The sequence below is a fragment of the Mugil cephalus genome, chromosome 3 (genome assembly GCF_022458985.1).
Source record: "Mugil cephalus isolate CIBA_MC_2020 chromosome 3, CIBA_Mcephalus_1.1, whole genome shotgun sequence".
NCBI classification, from domain to species: Eukaryota; Metazoa; Chordata; class Actinopteri; order Mugiliformes; family Mugilidae; genus Mugil; species Mugil cephalus.
This window is the reverse complement of record NC_061772.1, coordinates 16,321,132-16,339,226: the sequence shown is the minus strand read 5'-3', so window position 1 is coordinate 16,339,226 and position 18,095 is coordinate 16,321,132. Positions and strand designations below refer to the sequence as shown.

The window sequence follows — 18,095 nt, the reverse complement described above, 5'->3', positions numbered from 1 at the left end:
CAATAAGTGTCGCTGCTGCACCTCAGACACACACCAACATCAAGCAGAATGTCAAATGGCTGGAAGAACGGAGCGATTGACAGCAACCAGGCTCCACAAGGCATGCAGATTACTAAAAGCAAGTTCTGAATGTTCTTTGCAAACTTTCTCCACATGCCAGAGGGGAAAGTAGAAGTGTTGATCTGATGTGAAATGCTTAAAAGAGATTCTTGCAAATGCTCGCATTTTGAGGGGCGGATGTGACTGTAGTGTACCTACTGTTTTCACCTCAGTGCATATGCTGTACAGTGTGCTGGTGACTTGGGATACTGTATGTGGCTCATGAAAGGCAGCTTTTAACCAAAGGCCTTGAGGCCTCAGTGGAAACGTAAGGGTTAAAAAACATGAGAAGGCTTATGAAAATTAAATCAGTAGGCTTCACGTACAGATTAGATTACACAGCATGTGGAATAACAGGACGCAGTGCCACATGAAAGGAACATATACAAACTCATTTGGAAACTTTTTTGAACCAGCCTCGCACAGATAAATTTGTAGGACTCTTAAGTGCGGTAATGTGGTAATAAATTATTGTATCGTTTCTGCACAGTGTCGCTCCTAGCCAGCAGATGGTACTAAGTCCCATCTTCTTGTGATCCGGTGATATAATGTTGACACAGTGATATAATGTTTTAGCAGAATATTCAGCCTCTGAGTTTGGGACCCTGATCCAGCTGCGAAATCGTAGCATACTTGACTTTCTGTCATTTTACTGTGAATTGCTTTGAGGATTTTAAATGGCCGTTTATCCACGGCGGCTTCACATACATGCTGTTAATCGTCTAAATAATTATACACATATTAAACACGTTAAAAGTCTTGTCATCCTCCGTAAAAAGGACAAAACCGAAAGAAGAAAAAAGCACAATATTGTCGTCTGTGCCACTTTAAGCAACACCACTAATAGCACCTGCCTTCGAACCTAGAGGCAAAGTTATTATTCTTACAGGGTCATGCATTAATTCATACTTCATTAACATATGATGTCTGAAGGAGACTTTGAAATGTTGACTGATGTATGCAGTTTAATGTTTCTTGTTGCAGCTCCAACGTTGGAATTAAGTTAAAATCCATATCAATTAGACTTCCATGTAGTTTTAGAAAACGTTTATTATCATAGTAATAATAATATAGTAATAACAATAATGGGAAATTAGGTGGAACTGTCCTTTAATGAAAACTAGAACAGAGCTGTTATCTTTGTCTGCGCCTGCATCTGGGAGACCAAACATCAATAATCTCATTACCTGGGTCAAATATTACAAGCAGACCTGCATTTTTTAACCCTTAACGAGGAGATTTCCCAGTTTAATTCTTTTTATGTCGCTATGGAAATTGGACCATGTGCAGGCCCTATGGCCTGCTGAGGTGCTGGTCAGGAGGGCAAGATGTTTGGGTTTGTTGTGAAATCTCAAAGCTGTATGCAAATCCTCAAGATGACCTACTTCTCCCCATCCACATAGACACCGATAAAATCCATAAATTAAGGAAATTAACTGACGGAGCCCGGGGCCACTTTGTAAGCTATTTAAATCTTTAAATTTACAACATCCCTGCATACTTCATGTAATTGAACTAACTCCGGGCTTGTTTCCTTTAATGAGAAAAAAAACCCAGATTCCCCTCCAGTTTGTACCTCTGGAAACAACAAATCTGTGCCAATGGGGAAGATAGGAGCGCTCTGAGGCGCGCTGAGGTTTCTCTAATTACGGAGACTTGGCCCGCTTCAAGGAGAGACGCATTCTCACACTCTCCTTAGTCGTACTGACAAATATCACGGGCATTAGTGTTTAATTTCAAATTTAAATGCTTGTCATTTTGTCGTTACTTTATGCAAAACATGCAAAACGCCATGGTGCGAGTGCTTTGAAGTGCTTTGGTGTGTCATAGGAGTGCATATACTATTAAAAATAAACTATAGAAATCCATAAAGATCATATTTTTTTTGGTGAGGATGAACAATGAAGGAGGTTCCAAAAAAAAATAATAATAATAATCAACTACATTCATGTATTTTCTGGCGGCCAATAATAAGTTCCTACACTGGTTGGCGCCAAATATCAAGAAACGAATATTCCACCTCTCTCGTGATGCTGGTACAGAGTAATTACTGGGCTCAATGTTGCATCAATTATTCACAGTTATTTACCCGCAAATAAACAAACACGCAAATAAATAAATAATCGTCTCTTTGGTGTGAGCACCTGCTTGACTCCTTCTTCCCCCACCTTCACCCTTTGCAAAGGTGGCGCAACACTTCACTGCTTTATCACTTGCATTGTGTCTTCCAGTACTGAAAAATAACACTAATCAGGCACAATCTTATTTTTCTAAAAGTCTGGAGGCTGCCTGCTTTCATTGGAGAGTGAGGAGGAGGGGGGTGTTCTGGGCAGATATCTCCATCTAAGCCCTGCGCTATAATTGAAATGGCGCATTTGGCTGCAGGCAGGTTGTGAGGGCGCTTTCTGCAGCAGCATGCATGCATGTCCATAGACGTCATTTGATTTTAATGGCCTGCAGGAAATTTGGCGTTACAACTCCAGACATTAAGGCAAGAGGGAGAGAGGGAGAGAAAGAGAGAGCAGGGACACGGGGAAAATCGCCGCATGAAAGATATTGGTACAAGGATATCTCTTCATTTTCAGCATATTTTTCTGCTAAGACTTTATCAACAAGTTATTGCGCCTTTATTATATGTTTCCCGAGTGAAGGACTATGGCAGCCCGCCTGGCTTTAAACTTTAAATTTAGGCTGGAGATGGAGATGGAAATGTATTCCTACTAGCTGGACTGCCCGGGGAACTATTACATCAGACGAAATGACAATGATTAAAATCTGCTTTTTGCTGCTCTAAATCTATTGAGCGACTGACAGTTGCCTGTTAGGTTTCTTACCCCCTCTAAATCACAACTTCACACCGTTAAGGGCAACGGTCTACTTTTGCCGGAAAATATAAGATAAGTTATTATATCTGTGCAGTCATAATTTCGAGAATAGAGGATATCACGTTTTCTTCCTTGAGAAAATTGCCTGGGCGAGAGAGTGGAGTTGAGCTAATTGTAGCCTAATCCCTGGCCCAGAGGCGCTCGGGCAGCCCGGAGCAAGAATTTTCTTTTTTAGCTCGGCTCTGTTATTTAGAGAAGGATTATTGGCTTTCTTCTTCTCATAACAAACCACAGGGGCAGTTTCATTTAGGCAAAAAGGCAGACAAGAAGCCCGAAACGCGAAGGAGGATTCCGGCAAGAGCGCACATTTTACGCGTATCCAAATAAGAGCTGAGAAGGGGAAGGAGATCATCTCATCTATGTTCAAGGTAAGGACGCTTCCTGTGCGCTTTGGTACAAAGAAGCTTGGTGAGGACAGGTCGAGCCAGACTTGCAATAGAGCCTTTAAAGCCACAGAGACTCTTTGCAAGCAGTCGATCCCGGCCACAGCTTAGTGTCATTTAAAAAGCAGTTTAGTGCGGGATACGGAGGAAAGACTTGGCTTTCCCGTGCGGCAGTATAGGTATCGTACTGGAGCTGGATGGCGGTGTAGTCACAAACTCGGGGGCATTCGGAGAAAATATTTGAAAATTTTCGGGGGTTACGCGGACAGCAGCGGGGACCGATCACCGGCACGGATCTCCTCTGGACTCCCCTACGATGTTTGAAACGGTAGGGTGAAAATTTAATATTACCGGATTCACTGTTTTACTCACAGTGCAGGTTTGGCTCCACAGTTTTCGAAAAGGATAGCTGAAGTGTGCTGGAGAGTACCGTATACAGTGCACTGCTCGACCCAAAGTGATTTTACGCGTTTTCTGTGCAGGTAATACGTTTGTGTTTGTATCAAACGGGCTGTGAATTACACGTGTCGTGATTTTGCTTTTAATTGCACAGCAGGAATAAGACGCCATATTGAGCATTTGGTAGATTAAAGGCAGAGCACAGGCTCGCGGTGCCTGTGCAGAGTGGGCTGTTTGTATCGCATTGTGTATTATTTTTCCTCCCCAAAACGTTTCCGTATTATTATTATTATTATTAATAATAAATATTACCTTAATTGTGAGACGTCGGTGGATTATGTGGATGTGATTAAGTGTGAAATCGACTTCAGTGTCTGAGCAGGGGTCAGTGGAAGGAGGCGGCAAGAAGGCAGTTGTCAGGAGAAAGTTGATGCCTTTATAGCTGCTGTGATTTTGTGCAGGAATTTTATAATGGTGTGTATGCTTCCTTCTGCCCCCCACCCCTCTCTGCCTCTCTCTCTCTCTCACTCACTCACTCTCTCTCCCTCCCTCTGTGTGTGTGTGTGTTAGGGATAAGAGAGAGATCATTTCGTGATGTGATTGGGAGAGTACGGTGTGTTATGGGTTTCTTCTTCCCCCACTCGATGTCTTTAAATCTGCCTTTATATTGTGAGTTAATTGTTTGATTGGTCGCTTGTGTGGGTGATGTGGGAGAGTCATGGATACCGGCGGTGGGACAGCCCGGTATGTATGCATCCCAAACTTCTTAAGTCTCTCCAAGTTTTTTTTTTCTCTCTTTCTTCTTTTCCTGGGATTTGGAATGTAATGCCGTCCTCCTGTAATCGTATTAAACGAACACGATACTGCTGTGAGGAGGGAAACACCCTGGGAAAAAAGGCTCCAGAATCACTTGGTAGCCAGTGGCACTACTGTCAGAGCCGCGGGGATGATCTGGACTCTCACAACCGTCTTCAGTTTACCAGTAATGACAGTATAAGAGCTCATATGTGCAACAACAAACTGGCCAATTGTGATTTATCGAAGAGTGGAATTATATTAGCTGAGTCTGTTTAAATCCACTATATGTACCGTGAAGCTCAAATACTATTTAAAGTTCAGTGGTCAGGGCAGATCTGAATTTTAAGCCTATGCTTGGAATAAACTCATGAAACATCCAAACTGTAACCTTTTAGTCTATAATCATTGAAAAAAATTAAAAAGGAAAAAAGAACAGTGCGTATTTACTGATTTTTGGTTTTAAAAAAATATTCATACAAATTCAAACATTATTTCATTCTTCGGTGATTCAGCTTTCCAGCAGACAATAGTCACATTTGTATGTGGCCAAACTGAGGTTACGGTGGTTTACCTGCCGTTATTTGGCAAACAAATTACGCACCAGCGGATTGGATATGAACGCCTCATGTACTCCTCCTGGAGCATTGCGGAATCAGATGGCGGCGTATCGAAGTGAACCAAAAATATTTTCTCAAACATTTTACCACTTAATCAAATACAGCTCGGCACTGACTGACCTCGCTGTGCTCCGAGTGAGCTCCAAGTTCCCAAACTGTGCCACAGTCTTTATATGGAGCTTCTTGTTCTTTTGGAAGATTATTTTAGACGTTTCCCTCTTGATCTCGAACCACAGCATACCAACAGTGGGATAGTTCAGGTTTTGGCCTCCCAGTGTGGACTGCAGCGTTGTGCTTTATCTGCTTTGAGCTGAATTCTGGTGCTTTTTTTACGCGCGGTTAATGGCCCATTAGTCGCTGTGGTCACATGACAAGCGACCACCTTAATATTGTGTGTGTTGAACACGTGTATCTATTCTGTGAGTGTGTTTTTTTTTTTAGAGGGAAAAGTTGCACCCTCCCTCGCTTCCGTGTTTTTCTTGCTCTCAGATTGGTGGTTGGTGTGTCTGGGCGCATCACGTCTAACACATAAGGCGACCTTTAATTAGAATATTGCAGCAGCAGTTTATTTTATTCCCCTGGAGGCTGACACCTAGCATTCCTCCCTCTCTTTCTCTCCCCCCCTCTCTCATTCTATCTGTCTATCTCTCCCTCTCTCACCCGGGTTCTCTAATAAGCATCCTCCTATCCTCGCCTGCGGTGCTGCATGAAAAGATGCAAACATACTTAATTAGAGCGGTGGCAATAATTTCCAGGCTAAATATGCGACCAGACAGACATGGAAGTGATCTGATACCATTCAGAAAGGATACTATCTGCTTGCCTGTGTAGGATCTCTGTTGTTGTTTTTTTTCTACTTTTACCTTTATTCCCATGGCTTTTCTTTACACTTGTTTTCAGGAGGGAAGAAGCATGTCACGGCTGTCTCTGACCCGGTCCCCGGTCTCTCCTCTGGCCGCTCAGGGGATCCCTCTGCCGGCTCAGCTGACCAAAGCAAACGCCCCGGTGCACATCGATGTCGGGGGACACATGTACACCAGCAGCCTGGCGACCCTCACCAAGTACCCAGATTCAAGGTAAGACACATCACTATTTTTTATTTATTTATTTATCGTGGTCGTGCCTTAACCTCGATGATGCAGTTACTGTATTAGTTCATATTATTTATCTTATTTTTTCGAAAATCATTGTTAAGGGAATATCGGCACATTCACTGAAGAGTGACTGGATTTGTATTATTGTGCTTTGTTTGATGAACTGACGTGATGCATTTATAGGAGCAGCCTCTCGCTAATGGAAACAATTTCCCAATTAATTCCTCCTCCAGCAGATCCAAATCACTTTGCGTCTTAATGCTGTATTTTAGTCAACGAATCAATGATTATATTACTCAGCTGGTGTTTGTATTCATTATGTGCAATCAGATTTGTGATCTTAACAACTCTTTTGGCTGACTGGCACTGGAGCAACTTTAAAAGTGCCCTCAAAAAAAAAAAAAAAAAAAAAAGCTATTACTTTAACATCTTTTGAAATTACATGTGGACATTTGTCTTTCCTCTATTATATTTAAACTTCTTAAAATCTTATAATCGAGAGATTTTGTTGGTTTTGATTGTGATTAATATTTTTTTTTTAAATCCCTCAGGCTGTTATTTTTTGTAGCTCCTTTCACATGATAAAGTTCTTGAAAATCCAGCTGCTGCCAGGCTGACACATACCTTTCACAGGCTTTACTGAGGATGCAGGGCATGTGACAATTTGCACCACACACACACAGTTTCACACCTTTTTATTTATATATTATTATTATCATTTAAGTTGTAATTTATTATTTAAGTATTAAGTTGATCAATGTGCTGTTGGGAATCACTAAAGCTGATTTATTGCACCTTCAGATCTGTTTGAAATCAACTCACTGGTGAGTTACATATTGATTTTGTGGCTATTTTAGATTTACCATTATCACATCTTCTCTACAGTCATTATTTGGGTTTGAACATTTGATTATCTTCAAAACTTACATACAGCATATTCATATTTTCTGGAGCAGCATAGCAATAATAATGCATTTTCAACTTGCTAGCTCCCCTTAATTTCAGTTGACAGCAAAATAAACCTAAATTTTGGATTATGTTATTCAGTGTGACAAGAGTGGACAGATAAAGAAATGTGCTCCCTATCAGACATCAGATAGCTCTAATAATTCACTCAGAAAACATAAAGTTTTTCTTTTTTTTATGATGCACTTCTATTTGTAAGATTTAGTCATGATGATTCAGATTGTGTAAGAGCTGGTGGTGATCCACCCTCCCACTTAATTCACGATTTTAGCTCCATCCACAAAGAAGGTGACAGCAGCAGAGTTGCTGTAGCTCTGAACGCACATGCAACCGATAATAAAATATCTCTGCTCGTTTGAATTTTTCCCCTTTCATGTTTTGGGCCCCCCGCGTTTTTTTTTTTTTTTTTTTTTGCTCTAATGCATCGTGTCATTCATTACTTTGCACTGCGTCAGTTGAGTCCCACGAGGTCCAAGGTAAATACACAGCAGGTTGTTAGAAAATCTGCCAAATTGGCTACAGGAAACAATCCACATAATCCCTTGGTAAAAAGTCTTGATATTCATAGAGCCCGCTGACAGGAAATCGCTGACAACTCAACGCTTTTATTCCAGCGTAACATGTCATGTGAAAAAAATAAATCTCGACCCAGAAGAGGGTTTATCGTTGCCTTTGTTATCGAAACGTTTTTTTTGTTTTTTTTTGTTGTTGTTTTATATTAAGTTAATCCAGTGGATAGTTGCAACGTTACTTCTCTGTTTGTCTATTGCTACTGTGTTGCTGTTTTTTTTTTTTTTTGGTGATCTGATGCAGCTTTACACTTTACAAAGGCGTTATTCATGGGGACACACACACACACAGAGCGCCATGTAAATGCTGCAGAGAGTCATGTCAGAGCATCCAAACAGTGTTTTCACAGTGCGAGTAAAAAAGAAAAAAAAGAAAGAAAGAAAAGGATATCAGTGTGAGTGTTGGTTGGAGTGTTCTTTCCTCTTTCTCTCCCTCTTTCTTTTTCACACATGCTCCTTCTCTCACTCTCTCCCTCTGTTTTTTTTTTTTTTTTTTTTTTTCACTCTGGATCACACGCACATACGTACACACTGGCATGCATACACTCAGTGTTTCTCTCTTTCTCCCAGCCTCCTCGGCGTACATTTGGCCTCAGGGCTCCACTTTCCACTGGAGCCAGTGGAAGGAGGGGCCCTTTTGTGTGAATTAGGATAATGGCTGACAGCAGAAAGCAAAACAATTACACTGGCATAACCGTGTATGTCGCGTTCAGCCATGTCCAGTCCAGCGGGGCACTTTAACAGAACCGAGAACGTGACGACTCAAAGAGCAGGGTTAAAGAGTTTGAAGCTGCTGATTACTTTTAATAGATTGACCCCTAAATAATGCAGCATGCCAAGAGAAAGTTAGTCTAGTAACTAATGTGCGGCCATTCATCTTCTTCTGTGTGGGCCATATTAAGGGACAGGGGTCATGAAACATTGATGTGCACTCTGTGTAGCTCTCAAGGAGGACAGTCTCAGCAGTCACTTGAACAGAAGCTGAGGAAATTAGGGGAAATGTTCCAGAGACAAGGAAACTATTTTGAAAGGAGCACTAGATATTTTTCTCTTTGAAGGCCAGTCTTTTGTGTCCAGGGACACTTATGTCTGTACTGACCTCATGCTCTTGCTGTAATACGAACCATAATTAAAAGAGGAAATTATTCACAGAGCTTCATTTGTATTCTTTTTTTTTTTTGTTCCAATTTTAAGCCTCTTTTTCAGTCTATAGGACGTTAACGCGAAGCTACGAGCCTGTTCGGAATTAGATGCTCACTTAACGTTAAGCAGTGATGAGATTTAATTGTTGCTCTCTGTGCGGAAACACATTGTGCAGCTTTATCAGATTAAATGTTTTCATGAACTGCTGATGAACGCTGATTATTAACAACAGATGAAGTCATTGCAAGATTGCGTGAAGATGTTTGCATGGATGTGGTGGAGTTGCCGTCTCGCAGGCAGGCCTAGGTGTGCTTGTTTCACTTTTCTCCAGGGAGCTGCCGGGTGTCTCACCTTCATTAGGCGTCCATTAGAGTTTACAGATAGTATCTGTTCAGTGAGGCCGGCTCCGGGTCCTCGTCCCTCCTCTTGAGGACACGTCTCTGGCAGCTCTCAGCCACTGGTCGAATATATATCCCACCTACTTGGCTTTGTTTGGGTGGGAGGCCGGAGCTGTTTCTGTCCTTGATAACCTCCTACACCCACCACCTCTTCTCCTCGACTCTTTCTCTTTTTCTAAGTTTTGTAGCTCTGTTAACCCTTTCTCTTTGCATCTGTCTCTTTAATTTCTCCATTTCCTTCTTTGGTTGTCTCAGCCTAGTTCCCCGTACATCTGTCTGCTTTGTCTTCATCAATTTCTTTGTCTTTGGCTTTTTTGTGTGTCTTGTCTCTTAATTTCTCTCCACAGCTCCCACTCCCCCCAACATACCCCCTTCTCTCTCTACCTACCTGTTAAAAACAACCCCCCCACCACACACACACACACACAGATACACACACACACACATACATACACACACACACACACACACATTCAGGGATTTAACAGCAAAGGGAAAAATGAGGAGACCAACAGAGAAGGGAGAGAGAGAGTAGAAGGGAGTGGAAGAGAGGGAAAGAAAAAGAAAAACAGGCAGCATTTTAATTGCTTTTTAAAAAAGTGGAGATGAAAAACAGAGTTAGCCTGCAGGGGTATGGTGAAATTCTAGCTGGAAGAATTGCAAGACCATATGAGAAAGGAACACCTCAGGCAAAACAGGGAGATGAGTATTGGTTTTTTATAAAGCATTTTGCATCGATTTCCAGAGAGAAAGCGAGTAGGGGAGAAGGATGGAGACGGAGAGAGAGAGAGAGAGAGAGAGAAAGAAAGAAAGAAAGAAAGAAAGAAAGAAAGAAAGAAAGAAAGAAAGAAAGAAAGGAGAAAGGAGATGGCAGGAGGGGAAAGAGGGAGGGAGAACCATCTTTGCTTTGCTTCTTCACACAGTCAAGTCAAAGAAAAGAGACAGGGCGGATTTGACTTGATAGCTTCAGCGTGTTGAGCCGACACATCGGGGTCAGGAGATTCCTTATCCATCCATGAAACACAAGCTCACTCACTTTTACAAAGTGGAAGGTTGTAATTGTAAATCCAGTAAAAATGAGTGTGCGAGCGGAGCCAGCCCCGCTGTTTGTTCATTGACATTCCCAATACAGCTCCCTTCCAGTGTCTCGTAATAGAGTTTGACAATGCCAGCGTTCAGGCGGCGGTGGGTGTGAGCACCGGTCGGCGCCTTTGCAAATAGATTTTATGATTGTCTGTGTCATACAGCATTGTCAGCCAACCTAGACGCAGTTACTGTGATTAAAGCGCTGATTACTCCAGAATGATGATAATAACAGCAACACACCGCCGTGCCAAGAGCTGTTTCTCTGTAAGATAATGCTCTGTAAACGTGCGGCGGAAATCTTGAGGAGGTTATGTGCAAGAGATTTCTTGTGCAAATCAGGTGCACGGCTTATTTACACTGCAGGTTTTTGTTGCAGAACTAGTAGCCGTTCAGTTCATCGAGACCCGGGAAAGTTTCACAAAATGGGACACTTGCAGCCTATTTCACACGAGCTGAAAACTATTTTTAATTATTAAAGAGGGATGTTTAGCATTCGGAAATGAACAAACAGACAAAGTGGAGGTGCCTAGATGAGATTATTAGACCAGCGAGAAAGGGACCTGCAGGTAAGCGGCAGGAAAACCATACAAAGACGCAAGGAAATGAATATCTGTCCGAGGGTATCTTGGAGGCACGGCGCCAACATGCTGCGATGAAAGTTTAAAGATAACAGCAATTTCCACTCTTTGCCTTGATGAGCCCCCGTGGCCAACTTCAACTAAGCTCTTAATCTTGCGGCGCACTAGTGGAAGGGGTTAACCGTGGGACGCAAAGCAGCAACAAGTGTCTTATTATTACGCCAGCGTCTCGTCAATGTTTGGCGAAAGCTTAAATTCATACATCTAATTACTGATTTAGTTAATTATGGTGATACTTAACAGGAAAACACTATTCATAATTTAAGATGCTGTTATTTTCCGGATCTCAGAAGCAGTTTTCTTCTACATTATGAAACCTTTAGGTATGAAACAAATATGCTCTCAGGATGTCCTGCGAGCTTAGTGTGCATCCAGTTCATCTAACCAATGCATTTGACGCTCATGTAGGAGAAACTAAACTGAAAAGCAGCGTACGTTAACGGAATGTGGCCAGGTTTTTCTTACAAAAATTGATCCTGACAATAAATGTATGCCTTTAAAGTCCAACATGTGGACTTCATTTTTAGCGGTGGTTCAGTTCCACTTACTGAGATCAGGATTGTGCATCGCGTCCAAGTCATTAATGGCTCAAGTAGGAACCCAGAAACGTATAGCATTAAACACGGTGATTACCTCTTGTCCTATTTGGCAAAGGAACCTGCCATTATTACTACAGAATTATGTTCTAAGACTGTCTCACATAAACAACATACAGCGTGTGAAGGATATTATTGCAAAGCATTACAAAGTGCATTAAATACAAACTGCATGGTATACAGTAGTAGTGCACCTGTCCAAATTCCTCCAAAACCAAAAAGGAAGCCAAACTGTAAAAGTAAAACATCTTTTTCCGCATATTCTCCTCACATTAATATTTGGCCCTTCGCCATTTCCTACCTCTGTTTCATTTCCGCCCCTCTGACAGATGGAATAATAGAGCTGTAATGCTACATTCATGCCATTAATTTCTGTAAGTACAAGCAGCAAGCGTGTGTGTTGTTGTAATCTCTCTGCAGAAGAGACACTTCAAACAAGTCTGGAATGGAGGAACTGTGCCTTAAGCCCCTTGTTTCAACCTGGGATGCTAATGCATTTCAAGCTTAGTGCTAATAAAATTGAAAAATAAATGGAGGGTAATTGTTTCATGCATTTGAAGGAAGCTGGCTCATTCCATTATGTGCTTGTGTTTGTGTGTGCGGCTGCCTGTGTGCATGCGTGCGTGTGTGTGTGTGTGTGTTTCAATTTTCAGAATCAGTCGTCTGTTCAATGGCACCGAGCCCATCGTGTTGGACAGCTTGAAGCAGCACTACTTCATAGATCGGGACGGCGAGATATTCCGCTACATTCTCAGTTTCCTCAGGACCAGCAAATTGCTCCTTCCAGATGACTTCAAGGTACATATCTGCACCACGGCATACCACACTCTGTGTACAAGGGCAGCACAAGTTGTATGTTAATCTGTCTGACATATTTGGTAAAAATTCATGTTTACCCGTTCTCTCATGCATATTTTCAAAATAGGCCTAGTGCCACAACAGAGCTAAGGTTGCGTTTTCAAAATCCCTATTGACGACTCACCGTCGTCCCATTCAACGCAATAATTACGTGTAGCATGAGCATAAGCAGTAATTAAGAAACGACGGAGAGGAACAAAAAGAAACATGACTTAGCTGGTGTACATACACCGGCAGAGAAGTAAAATCCTAACTGGCTAACTGGAGCATGGCCTGGTGATGTGAGTGCCAAAGCCCTGAGCTGTTGTTTTTTCTCTCAGAGTAGTTTCTGCAGAGGTGAGCCTAGGTGAATAACCCTGTACGCCCCTCTGCTCAGCTGCGTCCTGACGACCAGCGCCGACGCACAAAGAAACTTCTAATTCTTGGAAATATGATCTCTATCAGGCATGTATGCATGCGTCTGTGCACATGGCCTTTACTCCATGTGAGCCAGTGAATCTGCTTCGGCCCATATTAGATTAATGAGGCAGCGCACATCTGGCTCCTGGGTCAGCGTCTGCATAGAATAAGTCTATTATCTGTGAAAACATATACCATACATTTATGTCTGCTATCGTGCCATATTAAATGAAGCGCAAGTTCATGGCGACGAAGCGAACGCTGCCCAGTTCAATGTCAAATAGTGTTTTGCATGATGTAAAATCTTGTTGTTTGTGCAGCTTCTGAGGTCAACGTGTATAAAGTTGATGCAAAATGTGTAAGACAAAGAGACAGTTGTCTTCCACATTTCACCTAAAATATCTGTGTTCTCTGTCTGCTGCTTGTTTCTGGCCTGATAGCAGTAACGGTAGTCGTCAGACAGCAGCAAAACAGTAGCTTAGAATAACACATCAGAAACAAGCTGAAAGAGACTAAAACGCCTTGTACAGTTGGAGGAAGTTGGGGGACAATTCTTTGCGGGTTCATCACTACACATGGACTCTTCCACATCAAACGCGCTCATTTCATACTCTAATATAAAAAAAATAAATAAAAAGTACCCACATGACCATATTTGGCTTTGTCAGAATGATTATACAGTCTGCCTACAGCTCAATCCGTCTCAAGGTTTTTATTCAGTGATCCTGCTTCCTAGGTGTATTCTAGTCTTTGCTTCTACTCCACCTTAACTTGCGTGACCTTTTCACAGGGCTGGTGCTTGTTCATCATTCTCTACAAGGTAACAAGACCAAGCCATTCGAAGCCCGGGGCTAACTCTCCGGGCCCCACGGATAGTCTGAACAAGAGCCAAACCTCAGACAACAGAACATGACATGAAAGCCTCGCATATTTTGGCAAATGATGGTCTGACTCAGTACCGATTAGTTTTTCCCTTCTTATTCATGGTCCTCCCCCACCTTTCTGTGAAGTCTTGACAGTCCAATCAGGCACCGCAGCTGAAGAGAAAGCATTGGACTTCATTGTTTCAACTCATTACGATCCCCTCGCATAAGCCTGTGTTGATCTGCATACCTTTCAATTTGCGTGAAGCCGGGGAGGGAAAAAAAAAAAAAAAAATGCAAATAGTGCGAGGCAGAATTGAGCATGTCCTTATCTGAACACAATCAGGCTTGCCGTCGCCCCAGGGCTGGGTCTGTTCTGCTGCTGGCAGCCACGGCGCTGTGTGTTTTGCTAAATCAATGTGAAAGTCTGAGCAGAATAGGAAAATTTTTCAGCCTACATCGGTGGAACAAAATATTCACTATTAATATCCTCCTTCATCTCATTATTCAAAGTACAATTAATCACGAGAGTGTAAGCAATGCTCAGTCATATTGAGGGCATAAACCGGTGAGAGTTAGAGGTTTCTGTGTCGAATTATTCAGGCTTTAGTATGGCACTTTAAATCAATTCCTTCTGTTCCGTGCATCAAATGCCGGGATTAGATGAGACCTGGCTGGATTTTTCTCCTGCGGTTTGTTTAATCAACTACCTGTGAACCGCTGCTTGTGTGGCTTTAATCACTTTTTGTCCAAAACGCGTGGGTCTGTATCAGTCCTCCGATTCCCTCATAGTGACATTTTCCATCATTTGCTTCTACTTCCTGTCTTTCTGTGTCTCTGCCTCCCTCTGTCCTTCCCTGAAATGTTGCCTTGCCGGTGGGCGATCAGGTCGGATCATTATTTTGAAGCTCAAACGGGCTGTCTGGACATAGGATTGGGGGATGAATTGTCTCGTAGAGCTGGCAGCAGTAGCAGCAGCTTTAGCAGCCAGGACGGAGCTGTTGGCCCTGTCTCCCTCTCATCCTCACCTCAGCGCTTAGGATTACTCTGTTGTTTTCTGCGCTGCTCAGGATGACTAAAGTGCCTCGCAGACAGACCCCTGTTAAAAACATATCCATCCATGGCTTCAGACCTGTGAAGGATGAGGAGCTACACTTTGATACAGAGAGCTGCCTGAAGCGCAGCGTCTCAGTATGAGTTTTGTCAGCTGCAGCAAGAAGGCCAGCAGAAAAAAAAGACAGGGAGAAAGAGAGAAAAGAAGGAGGGAAAAGGGCCGCCATCCCCTCTTTCACATTCCCAAATCTTAAATATTAGACCGCCAGCTTAAGATGTGTTGCGTCAATGCTCCCCGTCCAGATGGAGTTGTATTTGGGTGTCGTTCACATGCCTCAGATGAAGGCACAGATTAGATGAAGGGTGGAACAGTGAGGGAGGCCTTTTAAGGCTAAAGAGTTTGACAAAAGCAGCAGGGTTAATGAATATGCTGGTTGCTGTCATGCTCCATTTTTGTGCCCTGCAGTGAACGGAAAGGGGAGAACTCTTTGTAGATCAGGACTAGTGATGCACACTATATGAAACATATGTTGTTTACGCAACCCAAACAAATAGTCTCACTTTTCAAAAGTGTTTCTACTTTGTCCTGTACCGAGAGCGCCAGCCTCTCCCCAAATCTATTAAATATGCAAATGCAAATTCAGTGCCCGTGCACTAACATTAGCTGTAGCCAGGAGGTAGCGAACATGTGCATCACGTGAGAATAAACAATGTCAGTGATTCATAAACGATTAAATTAAGCTGTCATTCTTTGTCACTGGGAAACACTAATCAGAACACAGATTTATTAATTACTAATTGTTTAGCAGAAAGATTTGCAGCTTTTAGGTCTAACCTAATTAAATCTTGTTCTAATAGGAGCTTAACATTAGGCCACAAGCCTCATTAACATAAAACTCCCTCCATGTGAGGAATACATTAAAAACCTCCTTGGCTGATGACTGTCCTCATGTTCACTTGCACATATCTTTTCCTCACCTCCCGTCTGCCTCCAATAGCGAACCTCCGCCCCCCCCTTATATTCTATGGTAGCGGTGAATGATGGTGCCATCTGGTCTTTTGGGAAATTAGAGGCAAGAGCGCAGGGGCAAATGGCCCCCAGCAAGCCCTGCCCGGGAGGGAGAGGCAGGCAATCTGCTGCAGACTGTCTGCACACAGGAATGCACCATCCCACTTCACTGGAGCCTTCTGACGGTCTTTCTGGAGTCAGCTGACTAAAACATGCTAAAGGCTAGCTTAACTCTGCCAAGAGCTACTGTGGAGGAGAGCTGCAGCACGGTTGTGCTTTGTTTATCCAGAGTGTCGTCCTGCTGGTCAGAGGCCATCACTGATCTTGGTTTATTGATTACTGATGTCCTGAAGGTGTATTATGTGGAAAAAATAAGATTTCACAAGAACAAACAAAGGTCTTGTTTTGACAGATACGTAAGGAGTATGGGCCCGATTCTTATTCCGATTACCTTACCATGACGAAAGACTAATTAGCAGCTACATTGCTGTAATATAATGGATAGCCAAAAGAAACAGTGTCTTCTTGATCACCTCTATTCCACAAAGTTGGTGTTTCATATTGTAGAAGTGTCAAAGTGCAGATACAACCAGATAAGTAATTCCAGATAAGTGTCTTTCCCAAGGACACTTTATCATTAGTTGCTATGGGGAAGACATAAGGATCCCTCCACAAATACACCCACTACTATCATCTTAATGTTGCACAACCCTATATATGTGCAGGGTTTCGTCTCCATGACCTTGGTGATGGGATGTAATGTAGCGAAAGTCACAGTGTGTTAGTCACACGTATAGCCAAGAGGACTGTGGCACACATGAAAACTCATTCCTCTCATCTTCATGTTCATCTGCCTGTGCAGGACTTCCACCTGCTGTACGAGGAGGCACGCTATTACCAGCTGACACCAATGATCAAGGAGCTCGAGCGCTGGAAGCAGGAGCGCGAGCAGCGGCGGATGGCGCAGCCCTGTGACTGCCTTGTGGTCCGAGTCACACCCGACCTGGGCGAAAGGATCGCCCTGAGCGGGGAGAAGGTCCTGATAGAAGAGATCTTCCCCGAGACGGGAGACGTTATGTGTAACTCAGTCAACGCTGGCTGGAACCAGGACCCAACACACGTCATCCGCTTCCCCCTCAATGGCTACTGCAGGCTCAACTCAGTCCAGGTAACACACCAGAACACTTGACCTTTGTTTGTTGCAGCTTGATCGGCGAGTGCTTAGAAAGGCTTCCATGCTTGGTTATCATTCCTTATGCAGGAAGAAATGTAAAATCTTCCTGCCTTGAAAGACAATAAGGGAAACAAACATTTTCCTTCTTCTTTTTTGTTCAAATCATATTGAATCATATTTATACTGAATGTCAATTCTTTAGCTTAGCTTTGATTAAACTTCATGATATCAGCAGCAGCCAGTATTTAAAAAACAACAACAGTGATTTCAATAATACGGACACTTGGAATTCATACCATTTTAGGCCTATTGAGTATTCAAGAAATGTATTTCATTACATTAAATTTTCTTAGTTAGAGCTCAGCCAAAGTCTTTCTGAAACCACACTGTAATAAAGGTGGCAGGCTCCGTTTTTTAAGACCACAAGTTTGAACATTTGCTGGATTTAACTTATAGAGCCCATAAACAGTCTCTAGCTGTGGGAAGCACATGCCATGGTTCCATGAATATGGGAGAACAACGTCATTCTCTCTGTAGTTAAGGTGGAAAGGGCTTCTTGTGCTCAAGGCAAACAGAGTCGTCCTGAGTGTTGAGATTATCAGGATAAGATTCAACTCAGGGCAAGTCTGAGGGTTTGGCGATGAATTTCACACTAACAAAGCCCGTAAGAAGAGACCAAATGCAAAACGATAAACTGCAAATAGCTTTTAGATGAACTGAGAAAATACAAAATTTACTAATGACTTTTTAAAAAAAATCTCTATTTTAGTTGCTCATCTGTTTGTCTAGCTCCCATGCAGGGGAACCCTCTATATACATATTGTCTAGACGCAGAGTGTTGCATCTGTTAGAACTGAATTTGGCGCTGTGGGTGTTTTATGGGTTAGGGTTAGGGTTAGGGTTAGATTTACAGTTGCGGTACGCAGCAAGGCCTGCAGGTCCCACAAAGAATCAAACAAACTTTGCTACGAGACGGGCAGCGTGACTGCAGAAACCCGTTTTTCACATTTATTTATTCAGCGAGGGCTTCTGCTGAGCAAGCAACTTCATCACCAGCCATCAAGATTT

General features: G+C 42.7%; 1 protein-coding gene across 3 annotated transcripts in view; it reads left to right on the top strand.

Annotated features, from left to right (window-relative positions):
- The first annotated feature begins 2,502 nt into the window (after window positions 1-2,502).
- Window positions 2,503-18,095, top strand: part of LOC125005148 (BTB/POZ domain-containing protein kctd15) — a 26,141-nt gene continuing 10,548 nt past the window's right edge. Inside the window, exons 1-4 of one of the 3 annotated variants that reach the window (XM_047580204.1) lie at window positions 2,503-3,352; window positions 6,082-6,257; window positions 12,325-12,469; window positions 16,716-17,021. In XM_047580204.1, coding sequence (XP_047436160.1) covers window positions 3,344-3,352; window positions 6,082-6,257; window positions 12,325-12,469; window positions 16,716-17,021 — 636 coding nt within the window. In that variant the 5' untranslated portion in view covers window positions 2,503-3,343. The other 2 variants (XM_047580203.1, XM_047580202.1) reach the window with 2 other exon arrangements.